At 39.6% G+C, this 16,841-nt stretch overlaps 4 protein-coding genes across 4 annotated transcripts; 1 reads left to right on the top strand and 3 right to left on the bottom strand.

The window, feature by feature from the left end:
* Window positions 1–93: 93 nt before the first annotated feature.
* On the bottom strand, window positions 94–2,655 carry LOC145897505 (tyrosine-protein kinase ZAP-70-like). The gene has a single exon (XM_082985825.1). The coding sequence runs from the start codon at window positions 2,575–2,577 to the stop codon at window positions 769–771; it is 1,809 nt and encodes a 602-aa protein (XP_082841951.1). The 5' UTR covers window positions 2,578–2,655; the 3' UTR covers window positions 94–768.
* Window positions 2,656–3,833: 1,178 nt separating this feature from the next.
* On the bottom strand, window positions 3,834–9,589 carry LOC145898487 (heparan sulfate glucosamine 3-O-sulfotransferase 6-like). Its single transcript, XM_082986957.1, has 6 exons — window positions 8,742–9,589; window positions 7,640–7,702; window positions 6,478–6,614; window positions 6,009–6,222; window positions 5,708–5,883; window positions 3,834–5,381 (listed from the first exon to the last, which is right to left on the bottom strand). The coding sequence occupies exons 1-6, from the start codon at window positions 8,862–8,864 to the stop codon at window positions 5,003–5,005; spliced, it is 1,092 nt and encodes a 363-aa protein (XP_082843083.1). The 5' UTR covers window positions 8,865–9,589; the 3' UTR covers window positions 3,834–5,002.
* A 2,753-nt stretch (window positions 9,590–12,342) lies between these two features.
* Window positions 12,343–14,674, bottom strand: LOC145897693 (tyrosine-protein kinase SYK-like). The gene has a single exon (XM_082986089.1). The coding sequence runs from the start codon at window positions 14,644–14,646 to the stop codon at window positions 12,718–12,720; it is 1,929 nt and encodes a 642-aa protein (XP_082842215.1). The 5' UTR covers window positions 14,647–14,674; the 3' UTR covers window positions 12,343–12,717.
* Window positions 14,675–15,600: 926 nt separating this feature from the next.
* LOC145897988 (uncharacterized) lies at window positions 15,601–16,700 on the top strand. Its single transcript, XM_082986442.1, has 5 exons — window positions 15,601–15,765; window positions 15,924–16,056; window positions 16,129–16,277; window positions 16,358–16,476; window positions 16,586–16,700. The coding sequence occupies exons 1-5, from the start codon at window positions 15,601–15,603 to the stop codon at window positions 16,698–16,700; spliced, it is 681 nt and encodes a 226-aa protein (XP_082842568.1).
* Window positions 16,701–16,841: the final 141 nt, after the last annotated feature.

Genomic DNA, 16,841 nt, shown 5'->3' with positions numbered 1-16,841 from the left:
CCGATACCTCACCCCATGGGTAACATCCCTCTTACATCTCCATGTAAAACGAAACTCATGTTAAACAAACACAGCATTACCACATCCTGTGAGAAGCTATTGCTTTAATTTACAAATATCAGTGTGACAGGCAGGCAATAAACAGTATATGGAACATCACGATTTGCATATTAGTGCAATCACAAACAAGTTTGAAGAACAAAAAACCATGGAATGCAAAATATGAACATTAGGGTATATGGAAAAATCATAGGAACATATTGCAATTCAATATAAAAATACAGCACCACACAACACAATATAGAAAGTCATGTATTATCAAGTGCATCGTGGTACCATACAGCAACATAGCAAAGATATGAAACGACATGAAGCTACAACCTTAAACTTACTGCAGAAAAAAAATTAAGAAAAACAATTATAGATATTTACAGATCATCAGTTTGATGGCAAACAGTTCACAGAATCAAAAACAAATTTGGCTACAAGAGACTAGTTTTGAAGACAAAAAATACAAGATTTACTTTAACTCCAATCAAAATCATATTATTTTGTGCGAGATAATGAAAAGTATTACACACTTTATGAAGAACAATAGGTGAAGTTTGCATAATGCCGGGTCATAAACTGTTTCGTTACATTTCTGTATGTTCGTCCAATATTGCATAACCATTCAAAATACATAAATAATTCAGGTGTACTGTAACTTTTCCCTACAACTGACAACACCTTCAGACAAAGTTATTGCCAAATGTATCAACAACTGAATCATTCGTCCAACAGATTTTGCAGTTTTAGTAGAAGGTCACTGAACGACGGCCTCTTTTCTGGATCATGAGCCCAGCAATGAAGCATTAAACGATAAGCACTGGGAGAACAACCACATGGACATTCCAGTCTATTTCCAGCTTCCAACATGTTTAAGATATCCTGGCCCTTCATGCTTTGATAGGGTCTGCTGCCATATGAGAAGGCCTCCCAAAGAGTAATACCATAACTCCACACGTCTCCTTTAGATGTAAATTTATAAAAGAGAAGTGCTTCCGGAGCATACCATCTCAGAGGCCAGGAGCCTGGCTTCGCTGCCTTATAATAACTTTCTGAGTCGTGTAAAATTCTTGACATTCCAAAATCAGATATTTTTACGAAGTACTCACTGACCATCAGAACATTGCGTGCTGCTAAGTCACGGTGCACAACATTTTGACTGGACAAATAGGCCATGCCATCACATACTTGAGTAAGAAGTGCAAGCAAGCGTTCTTCTGGAAAAGTGCTTTGATTGTGTTGCCGCAAAAAAGCACGAAGATCACCCAGAGGAGCAAGTTCCAAAACTATTTTTAGTTCATTGTTTAGACTGGAGCTATCACACACAGCCAGCACTCTGACAATGTAAGGATGGTCAAGTTTTTGCATTACAGATGCTTCATGGAGCAGCTCATTTTTGTTAGCATGCACATCACCACCACTAAGAGTTTTTACTGCACAAGGAGTTAAACTGCCACGGATTTTGCATTCGCCTATTCGAACACTCCCGAAGTGGCCACGTCCAACCTCCTCTCCAATATTAATTTTGTCATTTGTTATGTACAGGTCGGGGGCAATTGCTGTTCCATTTTTGTCACTTGCTAGGTTTCTATACGGGCTTTGAAAACCAACAGAATCTTTCGGCAATGAAGTTCTATTAAAACGTGACATAAATGCCAGCTTACTTAAATCTGTGGGATGAGGTGAACTTGGACAAGTCAAAGAATCTTCTTTCAAGTCATCCCAGTTAACAGTCAGACTATTTTTTGGCATGATTTTCTCAAGTTGCTTGGCCAGGCTTCTTACAATGGTTTGCTTTCTGGGAGCACGTGGTGGATTATAGACAGGTGGTGCTGAATTGCGTGAGCAAGCATATTGAAGCTTACACAAGAGTCCACCAGGACGAAACTGCTTGTAGTAATCAACAAGAGCAACCAAAGAAGTAAATGTTTGTTCTTTTCCACAAACACAGTATGTGTTGGAACCTGGATTGTAAGCTATTTTATAGCGATGGACTTTGGCACGGTAAACAAGGCTAAGGGCAAAAAAGTTTCCCTCTTTTTCACGAACAAGATAAATCCCATCCTGTTTCACTTTTCGATAGTCACAAGACAAGCGGTATGCATCATCTTCCCGAGATATGTTTCCATGGAACCATTCATAGCTTTCATAGCTGTCTAAATTGGGACTTACTGGAGGTGATGGTGTAGGCAGAGGGGCTCGTGACATTGCCAAAGGACTTCTGCCAGCAGGAAGCGGATACATTAACTTGATTTTCAAACCATGCTTTTCTTTCGAATAATGTTCACATAATTTAACTGGTGTCTCAAATCCCATACCTTGGTCAATGCAATACAACCTTGTGCTAGGTGAAAGTTGGATGCTGTAGTTTAGGACATAACCTTGATATGCAACAGATATGGCATAGGCATTTGGTTTGTTCAAACTTTTGCGAAGCAAAAAGGATCCATCTGCTTTTCCAGTTAATAGTTCATGTGCAACTGTTCTTTCTATACCTCCATGGTAGTAAGATATGTTTGACATATCCATAACTATATTTCATTTAACTTTTTTCTGCTGCACAGGATTCGACACATAAGCTAACCTATACATAAAAAATAATCCTACTTGCCTAAAAAAAAATCAATGATACACAGTTGTTATTTAGGCAAATGTATACATGACTATAGTCACTAAAAAGTGACAGCATGAGGTATATTATTTAATAAGTAAAATACCATTCTAAAACTCTAACATGCTCGATTCAAGCAGGTTTCGTAACAAAGACGTTTCTACCACGCACCAACGTCGAAATAGCAAAAAAAACTTCCACTGTAAAATCACCCACAGGTGGTGCGAATGGGTCAGCTGACAAACGTGATACCTTACGTCACAGTTCTCGAACGGTTTCGGTGACGTCGAGCGACTTGGGGAACATTCCCACCAAAATGGTTTTCCACACTTTGGGGGACACGGAGCTGAATAGGCGAATTGATGTTGTTTTTTCTCCGATCCCCAAATCGATGTCACCCCCTATCAATCTAAACAAACGTCCTACGTCACTTTATAATCTCGCGTAAAACGGCCCATCTGGCAGGAACGATCCTATCGGTACAAATTAAACAAACCCACAAATCCGACTGGGGTTTTGTCATACATTTATTTATTACGTCACAGACGCGAAATAGGAGAGTTTTGCAAACCACCTTGCACTTTTTCACGTACAAATTGTAAGATGGTAAAATAACCAAAATTGAGGATTGCAAAGGAATACAAAATCATTTCAATTTCAAATCACAACGACTATTTTTGTAACGGTGCATCAGTGCACATACTGTGATTTGTTTTTCATATCGTCACGGAAAGGAAAACCCTGCTCCAGACTAGAGCCACGCAAAAGTACGTTGTAGCGTGTTAACGTAGGAGTGGACAACCTTTTCGCCTCAATGCGCAAATATTTTGACTTTCAAATTTTCATTTTTTTGATTGATAATTTTGTACTAGAATTAATTTAAATTAAACTAACTTCTAACTATAAAAGTTACCAAATTATCTGTTCAATTTATTGTTTCTTTGTTTCTTCTATTACCTTTAATAGCACTACATGTCGTTTAATTAGGAACCAGCATGGTGTGAAAAAGACGCGCCATGTGTCGTTTGCAAATGACTTCCCTGGCCACTTGATTGGAAATATACATTTCTGACAGTTGTGTTTAAAAAATGTTTTTCAATTAAACTGACTTCTGGCATATTCAATTATATTCAACAAATGTTTCGTCTACCATGCGACGATACTTTATCGGGTATGACGCAGCATTTCAATCATTTGGTGATCCAAATAAAAAATACCCATATAAGGAACACGTTAATGCCACTGGCAGCGTCACGTGATTGGTCGAAATGCGGTGAGGCGAGACACATCAAAATAATTACACTGTTTCATTTTCTTTAATACACTTGCTGCTGACGTCTTTCTACAGGTTATCACGGCGATGCTCTTTCAATTTATACATATCGGTAAAACAGGAAGGTGTTCAAAGATCCGATTGAAAGAGTATCGTCGCGAAGTGGCATCGAAAGAAGCCAGCAAGACGCCATCCATAAGAGCAGCGGATGCATCAACGCCAATAAAAGAGTGCATTCATTTTCTCACAGTTTTCAACAACTTTATGGGCCACTTATTTTGTTATGTAAAAATGCACCGTTCAGAAACAGTCACAGGGACGGCAAGGTCAAAATAAATTAATCTGGTGGTGGTCACGCGGACTTAAACGAATTAAGAATGCAACCAACGTTTCCAGTAGTTTATCAGAAGAAACATGAACGTCATATCCCAGACTTTTTGCAACATTTGTATGTCCAGTATTTTAGGTTTAAACGAGTTTTCTTTCCAACATCTATTTCCAACAGCTTGCAACTAAAACCACAACATTATTACACGAGATGCAATAAAACGTTTGTTACTATTTATCGTTGATTCAAATTGAAAAAAAGGCAACGATAGCTGATATACACATCTAGACACTATTAAGTTTGAAACTTGGCAAAATAATGACAATTAGAGAAAAAAATCCTTTGTAAATAAGGTAATCCAGAGCCAAAACGACAAAGCGAAATATGTAAGGCAGTGGGTGGCGGTTTTAACAAGTTAGGACACAAGGTCAAAAAGGTTGAGAGCGAAACATGAGGGCAAGTGAGGTTGTATGGTTTACAAATAACCGAACGAAAGTTTGCAATAATTTCAAATACCAACAAAGCAACAACATTCAGGGGAAAAAAGAAAAACAAGCCCCCCCCCCCCATAAAAAAATCCGATTCTGCAATCTACGTGTAAATCGAAGTTATTTTTTATTTTTGGCCGACTGAGGTAATTTTCGCGACAATTTGTTTTTAGTTTCGAGGCAGCTTTGAAAAATAAGGCAATACTCAATACCCTACAACGGGTCAATTTTTCCACTAAACCTGCTTCGTGCTATTACCAACTTGTTGGATGTTTGTTTGAAATCCGTCGTACCCAGTTTGTTTCTTTTGAGGTCACCCTTCTGAATCGGTCATTGAACGGGCGGTAAAACTCCTCCAAACGAAGTCTCGCGTATTTAGGCATTTGGGGTTGTATGACCGTGCCATTCACAATCTTCCTGGTAACGCCTTTCGATTGCACAAGGCACCAGTTGTGCGTGATGTTGTGTTTTACGCAGTAGAATTGTTTCTTGGTGTCGTACACGACCTGTCCAGGGCCTATTTCTACCTCGAGACCCAACTGTCGCTGTGCTCTCACCATTTCGTCGGCGGGATCGACCAGCAGATTGTCACCGTCCACTATGACGATGTCTTTTCTAGGAAAGTGCTTGTACCTTGACCAAGAGCGATAAAGTTGGATGAAAATTGTAGTTTACTGAGTGCTATTATAATAGGAAAACGACAATAATGAAATTTTTACTTGAAGGCCGATGATACCCCACTCGTATTGCTTTTTTATTTTGTCCCCATGTAAACGAGATAAAATAAAAATTTGAACTTATTAAGGTCACCACGAGTATTAACTTGCGTCAGTTGGTACATGACAGAAAATAATAGGTAATTTACATGCGTTAATAAGTTGCACTTAACAAATGTTAGGTTTTTTAGCTATGTGCATATTTACATGTTTGATGAAAACTTAATTAATATATACTCGTACCACTCCTCGAGGAAATAGGAGTAAATGCCCCGGGTTAGAAAGCGTAGCTCGATCACGGCCTCCAGAGCTGGTATATGCTCATAAAAAGCTTCGACATCATCGTGCGGGGGCGCGTTTCGCTCAATTTGATCCAATGCGAAATCGACGTAGTCGTCAAAGGTGGCGAACGGGCTGACCTGTGTGCAATATATTTTGTAATTTAAATATTTCTAAGTGAGATAGACTTTAGATATTAGGCGCATGAAATGAGTGCGGCAAAAAGAGCATACGTTCCCAAATCATGCGGTTTCCAGCAACTCACCACACTAGACCTGTAACCCGTTTTCCGTTTCGCTTTGGCAAAGTCGGAGTAGGCCCTTTGCACTGGATTGCACACTACCAGTACGAATTTGGGTGTGGGAACATTTTCTTTAGAGTAGGTTTCCTTGATGCGCTGGGGTACCCATTTGGTGACGATATACTTTGGCGTTTTTTCGTAGGTAATATCTGTTGCGATAGTCCAGGGCATCAGGCTTCTGCGTAATGTTGTGTTGTGTGTTTACGATAAAAAGAGGGAAAATGGTTTGCTGGTCACAGCAATTTAACAAATGGGATTAGGCTGCACGAAACAGCTGAAGAAGTTAAATGTACTTTGTGGCCTTCTTAAAATCTAGAATAATTTTTTTTGCAGGCATCTTATGAACAAGATGCAGCACACACAAAACATCCAGGGGTAATATAAACAACAACTCAACGTATGTCAAATGCAAGTCTGTTGCACAGGTGCCTACTTATAGTAATCCACGCCTTTGTCGTAGTTGTCGTCGAAGAAGTGTGTCTCGCAGGAAGCTGTCTTTACCCTGCTGTGAAACCTGAGAAAATGTCGGAATGCTGCTGTTCCGCATTTCTTACATCCAATCCCGATCATCTACAAACATCAGTAGTTCAGCTTTAATTGTAAAGTAATTACCTAAGCTGACCCATTTGCAGTCTCAGAGACAGAATATACATATCTCCCAGTTCATGTGTAAACGTATTTGTTCGTTTTGTTTTTCACGCTTGGCTTTATGTATTTTCACTTTCACTTTAACTCACATGTTTTTCTTTGTTTATTTTTACACTCACCTTTATAATATATTTGTAATTATTTTGCAATTTACTCGTTTTAATATGCCCGAGCGATCATGCTTGCGTGGCAAACGCGGGCAGAAATGATTGGTCAAGCGCTGGCGAGAGAAACAAAAAATAGCCACCTTGGTCGTGTGACTCCAGGCCTCTGCGATAGGCCGTTAGTGCAGAGTAGCCTAGGCGTTAACCAAGTTAGGAAGACAAGCTAATTTCGGTTACACATGTACTTCCATGTAGCTCTACATTGTCCCTGACTAGTTTTGGTTTCCTGGATTATATCATGTTTTATGTGTTAACATTTTGCATGGCCCGATCGGTACCCAGCAAAATTTGAAGAAACTTAATCCTTCAAAATAACAACGACATGAACCAAACGTAGAATTGCGCGGTCTACAACAAACTTAAAAAAAGGTCTGTACTGACCCGAAAGAACCCAAAAGCGAGCAAATAGCCGCAAAGTTTGGAATATAGATTCATACTTGCAGCCAATATTTGGACGAATCTGGGCCGAATTCGAATGTTTTTTGACCTCTAAATTTTCATAAAATGTCACACAAACGGTTTGTGTTTTTTCTGTAGCGACATAATTTTCGTGATTTGTACGCGAAACTTGGTATTAGTTTCGTGCATAAATCCGACAATACGTGATTCCGATGTCGTTTAAATTTGATATTAGTGTATTGAATGTAGGATTCGCTATGAATATTATGATTTGGTAAAATAATAAAATATATTCCCTCTGTTCGGCCGAATCGGAATATTGCGGTATGATTATGGCACACCAACAGTTGTGAACAATCAAAGCGAACAAAGCTGTAGTGATACCTGAGGTAAACGCTTGCGCATTCCATCTTTTCTGTTATGACCCACCTGACCTGTGGCGCAGCTCTGAAACATAAACGCATAAAAAAAATTGGAAGAGAATTAAAATATGCAATAAAAAATTGGTAGAATGTTCAACAACGGTATAATATATAATTGTGAGGTCACGGCATGCTTTTCCGATTATGCTTTTTGTCTAACATGACTAACACCACCTTTGACGCTTTACGTAATAGTATTTTGTTTCGCTTTCCTAACTAGGCGGTAAAGGGGACAGTAAAGCTTGTTCAATTACATCATCTTTGTTTTTCGACTTTCCCACACATCGTCTGAAAATTGGCCATAAATGAAGCCATGCATACATAGAAAACATGCGCGAAATAGCCTCATAATTGAAGCATGTGCGTTGGGAGAAACTTGACGCTTGAGAAAAAACAACACACTAAACGAAACAGGGGTAAACAAGTTGTCATTTATGTGATATTTACAACGTACAGGCACAGAACACCACATACGTCGTGGACAAAAGTCTTAAACATCTATTTGTGAGTTAAGTTGTTGTAATGTGAGGTAAGTTGAAACAATTCGAGCGAACACAGCTGATATCGTTTTCCTAGAAACACGCTGGCAAAGCGTGAAGTTGTTGTTTACCGTGTTTTCTGAAGAGGTCGTTGTTCTGCGCGACCCAACCAACCGCGGGCTATGTTTGTCCGTTCTGCCTCCGCAAACAAAGGTGTTTTGATAGCGACCGAGCACGGAAAAACAAGTCTTACGGCGAGTATGTCAAAAATTTGTGTTTGTCGCCACACTCTATATAGGTTGGATTTTTTTACTTCTTTACTTGTTGAACGTTCAGCGTTTTAAGGCAAATGTACAATAAAGAGGTAAAAGGTTCTAAACGTTACGTATCTAATAAAAAAAAAAAAAACATACTATGTTTGCATCAGGTGACCCATAAGGCGGGTTATGAATAATTAAACGAGGACCCTAATGTATTGTGATTGAGGTATATTTAAGTCAATGGCTTTCCTGGTTCTAAATCTATTTTAACGCAACATTTCATGTGATCTAATGTTACAGACTTCATATTTAACTGTGTTCTCACCTGATTTGACAATTTCTTTACTTTGTCTTTGGTCTTTGTTGAGGGGTTATGTCCAACATAGTACGTTACCATAAGGACTGTGGCAGTTACAGTGACAAACACAAGTCCAACCTTCTTTTGCATATTTTTACATTTCTTCAATCGTTGCGCGTACAGAAAAAAGCATTCAAAGCCTGGAGGTATATTGTTCTAAAGCAACGAGCAAGTTATGAAAATGCATTACTTTGAACTTGCATCACATTAATAACTTTAAACCAAATGCATTACAAAGACTGGTAATAGCATTTACCAATACGCTCTTAACTATGTTCCAACTGTTGGTCAAGCATTTCCAAAGCATTTCAATAAAATAAACCAGTCCCAAATCCCAAGACGTAGTCTTATTTTCGACGTGGTTTACTCCAAACAACATCTTAGAGCACTGTTTTGTACATTGAAGCACTGACGCCTCCCTGTCTGCAGCTTACTTCATCATACGTATACGAGTCCACTGTCCATTTGGCCCGTTGAAAACCATTACATTTCGAATGAGATGTTAAAAAAAACCTGACACGAAGAATTTTTTATAGAAATAATATATAATAAACCATTCTAAAACAACACTTAACTTTTCTGAAACACCATTAAACACACCAGAACAACCAATTTAGACTAAAAATCACACGAAAGCTTTACTGTGGTTTAGGTTGCAACTTTATTGGTGCAGAGCATCGTCACATGTATTTAAATCGCACTAAAATACACTATTGTAGTATCTTCTTTACATTAACCTTTCGATTTTGAAAAGTGTAAAAGCAGAAGTGAGCCTGCGAATTGTTTCGTGTACACTTTCAGCTGGCCTTATCAACAAGCTAGCAGCTTGTACCGTACGTGCTACATGAGCTCCTTGTTTGCGTACAAAATAGCATCGCCGAGAGCACCATTGAAGGAAAGTTAACAAAAGCCAAGCGTAACCATTTTTTCTCCAACTCTCTACGCCTACTGTTCTTCAATGGAAAAGAGTAACGGCAATGCTCGCCTATAGGGGTGAATACAAACGGATTATATCGAATAATCTCTCAACACGACCTTACATTTAACCAGAAATCATGGAATCACCAGATAACTGAAATTATTGGGCAATTCTGTACATGGGTATATAATTCCTTTGAATTCACCTCCATTCGTGATGCTTACTGCGCTTAAAAAAAGTGCACAAATTCACATATCCCAACGAAAAGTATTTCTATAAGCTGTAGAATTTGTAAAAAAGCCAAACCTAGAATGCTGTTCATTATAATGCTGGTAAACGTTTCGAACTCATACAGGGTTCATCATCTCTTGTCTCAACTCAAGCGCGGAACTAACATGACTGGGGCAAGTTTGTTTCTTTCACCACATCGGGATTCGAACCCTGGCTATCTAAGACAAGAATCCCTATCAGGTTTTCTTGGTATGTAGGTCGAGCCCCAACGGCCAGCCAAGAGTGTTCCTTGAGCCATCTTGCGGAAAATAAAGGCGGTTTATGGGGGACCAAAACCGTCACCACAAAAAGCAATATTCAATCACAAAACGAGACAGTCTGAGTTTCAGTCTCCACGTGGTTCGTCTATGTTGATTGGTACCCAGTTTGGCACTCAACATATCGACGATTGACCGAAAGGTACCACAAAGCAAAAATTTGTGTACCTGCCAGCCCTGTGCAACAGTCACCAGCTGCACTGATGACACCTTACAGGTCGAAACAGTGTGTTCATCTGTCTACAGCTCTTATAGACTGAGTTTCATTCTAAGGCATATTTTATTTTCTCACTGACAAAATATAGGTCACATTCCCAATCAAAAAAATTCCACCGTTTATCTCCGGCCATTCTAATCACACAATCGGCTGTTCTGCGATTATGTCTTGTGCGGCCAAGCACGTGAATAACGCATTAAATCAGTGCATACATAATAGGTTTGGGTATGGTGTTGCCATGCTTGATAATTAGCTAAAAAATCTACTAAGGTTCAACTGCGGCATTGCGACGCTTGCGCGGCGTGCGGTTGGAAGGTATCAACCCGTTGAAGGCTCGAACATGTTTGCCAAGTATGATTTTAGCCCAGTGACTTAGTTAAATGTCTCTATGGTGCCTCGCAAAAAACTGAATTTACGTACAATAATACAAACACTTTAATTTTTCAGATATTTCAGATCATATTAAATGCTTAAAGGCAAATTTTCGAATGCGATATATATACAATAGTTATTTCGAAATAATTTTAATCACATATATTACGTGTTATTTACGAAAAAATTTTGCGATTTCATTTTTATAATGTGGTCATAGTATTATGATAGCTCCATTTTGTCATTACATTTGAATCAGTTGAACTTTCAATGTGTGAGAATTTTATTTTGGATTCATTCATGCGTGAAAAGCATGGTCTTGTGAAGACAAGTCCGCTGTGAACAGACGTTATGTCTTCTCTTTGTTACGTATCGAACTGCATCCGTTTTATTGTACCAGTTGGGAATAATATTGTGTAATTGTCAGCAATAATAGTGGCAGATGTTTTTGTTTTAAGATGTTGTGGAACAACATATAGGATATCTGTAATTTAACTATCTGCTGCAGATATTACAAGAAGAAAACACACGTTTTTACAAGGATCAGTTTGAAAGTAAAATTGAGAGAAAAAGATGCATCACCTACAAAAGTTGTGGCTGCCACAGCTTACAGACAGTCAAATTTTATAGATATCATAACGGAACCAATGGTAAGTACAGTACATCGCAGCATGTTACATATTTGTTAGTTTCTAAACTGCTAAAATAAGACTTTGCCTCTGTACTGTTATTGGTTAGCCCACTTAAAGTTGCTATACTGTTATTTTTAGAGCAAATTTGCCTAACTATTTACTTATGTTTATACATGTGCTATTAAAAAGTGTTTAATTTTACAGTGATTGAAAAAATCCCATTTCTGTCCTGAGTGGAGAACTGCGATGGTGGGCGAACTCATATTTATGCAAATTGTTTTTACATTGCTGTGAAGTTTCAATAAATTAAAGAAAGGTAATTGGAATTGTTGTGTCAATGATAATTGTATGCAGGGTATATGATTCAGTATGTGCGGGACATAGTAGGTTGAGGTTAGATAACAAGCCTAAACAAGCACAGTTATGTTGTTCGGCCTAACTTCAGTAACAAGGAGGTGCCAAACAAGTCCCGTATCTACGGCCATCGCTGGTAGTGTTTCTTTGTCGAACTTTTACCAGAGATATATGTCTGGCTGAGGTTCGAAATCCATATTCGGGCCATACCTATCTGCCAACCTAACCAAAGAAAAGCGATTAAGGCCCGGTCGAAATTTTTTGATTGGGTTTTGTATCCCCATCCTTGCTGACCCAGCGTATAATGGCAAAAAAAGCTGATAGTTTAGAAACTGTAATGATGGCCGGATACAAATAAGTGAATGTAAATAACTGGGAAAATATACGGCAGTTGGTGTTTTGTCGATTTAGAAAAGAAGGGCAAACGTTAGTTTGAACGTGCGCCTAAAATATTTGGCGTTAAACTGGTTTAGGTTGCTTTTGTGCTGAAGCGTAAAAAATTACTGCTGAACAATTTAGGAATTATACTGCCTTAACCTACCAACAAAAGCTAAGGAAAGGACAAAAAATTGTACAACTTTGATTATGCTGTACTTTAATAATTTTGAATATGTTAAGTGCTTGCGGTTAATGTCAATTTTAAACAAACAAAAGAATCAAAAATCAAAAACAGTAATACACTATGTTAACAATAGCAAAAAACAACAATACAAATAACAAAGCGGAAACTGGTAAGCGGAAATAATAACTTTTAAAAAACGTGTAGCGGCAAACTTATAAAATTGAACTCAAATAATGAGTACCTGAACTTAACACAAGGTCAAACGATGCAAAAGCGCCATATACAAGAGTCTACTGTCGAAACTATTCAGAGAATGTTGCCTTTTTAATTCGGTGGGATCTATAATTTTTGTAGTTGCTGCAGAATGGAAAGCAGTTCATCGAATCGCGGCCGGTCTGCGGGATATTCCGACCAACACGTGGTCATAACCTCATACACATCTTTTCTGCAACCTTGCGGCGCTGGTAACCGCTTACCAGTTTGCACCATCATGAGCACGTCGCAGCCGCGCATGTTCTCGTACGGTTTCTTTCCATAGGAAAATATCTCCCACATCGTAATACCGTAACTCCACACATCGCCCTTGCTGGAGAACTTGTAGTCGCTGAAAACCTCGGGCGGGTACCAGCGCATTGGCCAGAGGCCCGGTTTAGTGGCCTGGTAATAGCTCTTGGACTCGTGGAGAATGCGCGACATGCCAAAGTCGGATATCTTGGCAAAATTTTCACTGACCATAAGGACGTTGCGCGCTGCTAAGTCACGGTGAATCACATTTTTGCTCGCGAGATACGCCATACCGTCGCAGATCTGCGTAGCAAGCAATACAAGCCGGTCAGCGGGAAAGGAAACCTCGTCGTGCTTGTGAAGAAAGGCAAGCATATCGCCCAATGGCGCGTACTCTACCACGATCATAAGCTCGCTTGACACTGCCGGGTCTTCGCATACCGCAAGCAGTCGCACGATGTACGGATGGTCAAGTTTCTGCATCACAGCCGCCTCACGTAAAAGTTCTCGCTTATTGTTTACTACGTCGCTCCCTGTCAGAGTCTTAACCGCACATGGCATGGGTTCGCCAAGAATCTTACATACTCCTAAGTTGACAGTGCCGAAGTGACCTTGGCCGATCACACGGTCTATTTTGACGTCACTGCGAGACACGTACAGGTCAGGGGCGATTTCGTCTTCGTTTTTCACTACCACGTTTATGTACGGGCTCTTGTATCCTAAACAATCCTTTGCCAAAGTATTCCTCCTGTATCGCGATAAAAAAGTGCGGATTACTGGCTGAAGGTACGGATCGTTCTGCGCAGTCTCCGGATCGCTCACGAAAGTGGGCTTTTTCGTTTCTTCAGGTGATTCTGACCAGACCGTTTCCATAACATTCTTCGGCATAATGGAAGTGAACGGTGAAGCGAGAGCCATTAGAAATCGAGTAAATGTGTGAGAAAGTGAACGGCCAGTCTTCTTCTGCTTGGGGCTCAGATCAGACCGTCCAACACTGGATGCAGACGCTCGTCTGGGTGTAGATGCCGATACTTCTAGATGAGAAGTCGGTCTATTGCAAGGGGTAGTTAGTCTGCAAACAAGACCATTGAACCCGGGATTTTTATAATACTCAACAAGCTCCACGATTGAGTCAAAGTTCTCGCTTCTTCCTGATACAGAATATCTGCTCGAGTCTGTGTCCAACAGAACCTTATAGCGGCGAGAAATCCCCTCGAAAACTAAACAGAGGACGAACAAACACGGATCCTTCTGTCTCACGAGGAATATCCCGTCCTGGTTGGTTCTTTGGTAAACCGCCTGCAATCGCAAAGCTGCTTCCTCGGTTGAAATATTGCCGTGGAACCAGTCGCGGTCTTTGTGTTGCCTGTTCGGTGTTGACATGTAATTGGGTTGCTGTGTGAATTCATCGTCGCACGGGACACATGGTTCCTCTCCGCTGTTGCTTGACCCGCTGCCGTTAAACAGCACGGGGTGGGCAAGTCTTGTTTTGAGGCACCCCTGATCCTTCATGAAGTGCTCGCACACTTCAATGGGGGTTAGGAAGGTGGAAAAATCGCCCAAACTGTAATAGTTCGACTCTTGGTTTTGAGTAATGCTGTAGTGTACCAACGTCCCATCGTATTTTAGGGATATGGCATATGCATTTGCCGTGTTTTGACTTTTTCTCAACAAAAAAGATCCATCTTTTCTGTGGGCCAAAACCTTCCAAGCTTGCTGCCTCGTTATGGAACCGTGATAATACGGTACATTAGCGTAGTCCATCGCAAAGTATATTTAAATAGTTTGCCTGTAAGCTGCAACATGTAAATATCACACAATGAATTTTGTCAGTTCAATAAGATCGTAATATACGTGGCCGATTGTCACAATTCAATCCTATCGATGATGAACGATCCCAAATGATCTTTTCAGGTGAGGTATGACCACTGGTCATAATCTACAAAGCTGTTTCTTAGTTTCAGCTGTATGTAAAATACACCTGGACTAAACTTAAACAACCCTGCCAACGCACCTACTCGACGCATTTGTTAAAACGCAAACACATCTGAATGAAAACTAACGTGCATTGATACAAGGTACGCATTTATCCTGTTCGGGGCAGAGACTTTTTCTGTTTCCCTACACAACATTCCAGTAACTTCTCCACAACGTCGAACCTCGGTGTTACGCGCTATTGCTCATGGGTGACAACAATCGTTGAGGGATTTCAAGGAAAGTACCACAAAACGCATTTTTCGTGTCTATACTGCAGGTCTGCGAAACCTTAAAATAGCAAATGGAATTACCCTTAAGTTATTTGTTGCTGACTTGCTAATCGTAGTTATTAGTTTCTTCCTTAAAACAGAAACTCTACCTCTTCATCAAACGGAAAACTGCATTTTATTGATTAAAGATGGCCTTTATAAGCATGAATTTAAGCTAGTTTCTATTAAAAAAAAGCTGGTCAAACCGCTAAAACATATTAGACGGAAGCATCGCATCTACAAAACAAAAAAGCGGTCAAAGTAATCATTCAGCAACGATTAACGAACCACTATGCTTGATACTCCGTTGTGTGCAATGTGATGTCACAATGTGTTGTCGCAATGACGTAACGCCGGCGGCATATGGAACTTTTCACAATTCGACACGTTGGTCCCATTTATCCGTGGGTTTAGCTAACAGACGGGCACGAAGAAATCTGTGGCAATGTGGAACAAAGTGTTACTGCTAGTTATGGTGCTAATTGGTTTTGGCCGGTCACAACCGGATGATTTTGAAAAGCTCGGTTTGCAAGAGAAGGAAAATAGCATGGAGTTTGTGTTCGTAATGCCAGGTGGTTCGAGGGAGTGCTTTTATCAATACTTAACGGTTGGATCAAAACTGAAGACCAGTTTTAGGGTTTGTTTTTTGTTGTGTTTTCTTTTGCGGGCACAGTAAACAATAGATTTTTACGCATTTAACACAAAACAGGATTTCGTCATCGAAAAACATTTTTGTGTCGTTTTCTGATGCTGAAAACCAACCAAAATGGTTTTAGTAACCTTCATTTGACCTAGGTGCTCACTGCGAAGACTGCATTTTCAAACAACCTTATTTCCATGGCTGTTCGCGGCCCAACAAAAAAATTTCTAATGACACCACACATGAAGGAAACATTTGAAAGCGCTTTCATGGATATTACAGATGAAGGTAACATCGCACTGCATTAAAGAATCTCTAAAACTAAAAATATGAAGCTACAATATGTATTTTGTTATAAAGGAGTTCACGAAATTTGCTTCAACAATTTCCTTGATCGCCTCAACTCCAAGAAGACGCAAATGTTTATTGGTGTCATCAACCCGCATGTTGACCAAGCTACTTTGAGTCCAGAAGCAAATGAGACTTCCCTGTTTTACCACAACTTGACGGTGGCTATAAATTGCACTAAATTGTCAAAATATAGTTGAACAGTACCTCATACATTATATTTTATTCTGTTATTTTACAGCAAAGGGTAATGGAAATGTTGGGACAAACACATCACATTGCTTTTTTTCTAAGATTTGATCGCCGCGTTGAGATGATGCACCAAGCTTACCTAGATTACTTGATTGCATTTGTGGAAAGGTAAATGTGTCTTTTCGGTTCGTAAAATGCAGTATGTTGAAATCACAGATGACTTAATCGCAACTGAACATTCCTGTTATGCATGGAAACAATTTTTTTTGTGTTTTAGGGTTTCTTTGTTAATGAGTGCCATAATTTGTGGAGTGGCTTATTTTCAAACATACATGCTGAAGAGAATGTTCAACGTGAAGTTGTTGACCCCTACAAACAAGCCCAGAGCGTAACAATTACAATGATCTCTGCTTTATCTGGCGTGCGACAACAACCAGGGATTGTTGAGTTATTTGTCACAAAGAAACTGTGTTTACTTCAAATTTAAATTTTCTGGTGTTTTACTGTGTGCAGTTAATAAAAACAATGTTGTC

The sequence above is a fragment of the Ascidia mentula genome, chromosome 4 (assembly GCF_947561715.1).
Source record: "Ascidia mentula chromosome 4, kaAscMent1.1, whole genome shotgun sequence".
In the NCBI taxonomy this organism is placed as follows: Eukaryota; Metazoa; Chordata; class Ascidiacea; order Phlebobranchia; family Ascidiidae; genus Ascidia; species Ascidia mentula.
The sequence above is the reverse complement of the archived record's forward strand: the minus strand, read 5'-3'. Positions and strand labels throughout refer to the sequence as shown.

What these genes read in the sequence shown, in the direction of transcription:
- LOC145898487 (XM_082986957.1), bottom strand. Translation starts at nt 8,864, where the DNA reads ATGCAAAAGAAGGTTGGACTTGTGTTTGTCACTGTAACTGCCACAGTC. An exon ending in TGCGCAAGCGTTTACCTCAG is followed by an intron (nt 6,615 to 7,639) that starts GTATCACTACAG and finishes TGATGTTTGTAG; the next exon opens with ATGATCGGGATTGGATGTAA. An exon ending in TCCTATTTCCTCGAGGAGTG is followed by an intron (nt 5,382 to 5,707) that starts GTACGAGTATAT and finishes CTCTTGGTCAAG; the next exon opens with GTACAAGCACTTTCCTAGAA.
- LOC145897505 (XM_082985825.1), bottom strand. Translation starts at nt 2,577, where the DNA reads ATGGATATGTCAAACATATCTTACTACCATGGAGGTATAGAAAGAACA.
- LOC145897988 (XM_082986442.1), top strand. Translation starts at nt 15,601, where the DNA reads ATGGTGCTAATTGGTTTTGGCCGGTCACAACCGGATGATTTTGAAAAG. An exon ending in CATGGATATTACAGATGAAG is followed by an intron (nt 16,057 to 16,128) that starts GTAACATCGCAC and finishes TTTGTTATAAAG; the next exon opens with GAGTTCACGAAATTTGCTTC. An exon ending in TTGATTGCATTTGTGGAAAG is followed by an intron (nt 16,477 to 16,585) that starts GTAAATGTGTCT and finishes TTTGTGTTTTAG; the next exon opens with GGTTTCTTTGTTAATGAGTG.
- LOC145897693 (XM_082986089.1), bottom strand. Translation starts at nt 14,646, where the DNA reads ATGGACTACGCTAATGTACCGTATTATCACGGTTCCATAACGAGGCAG.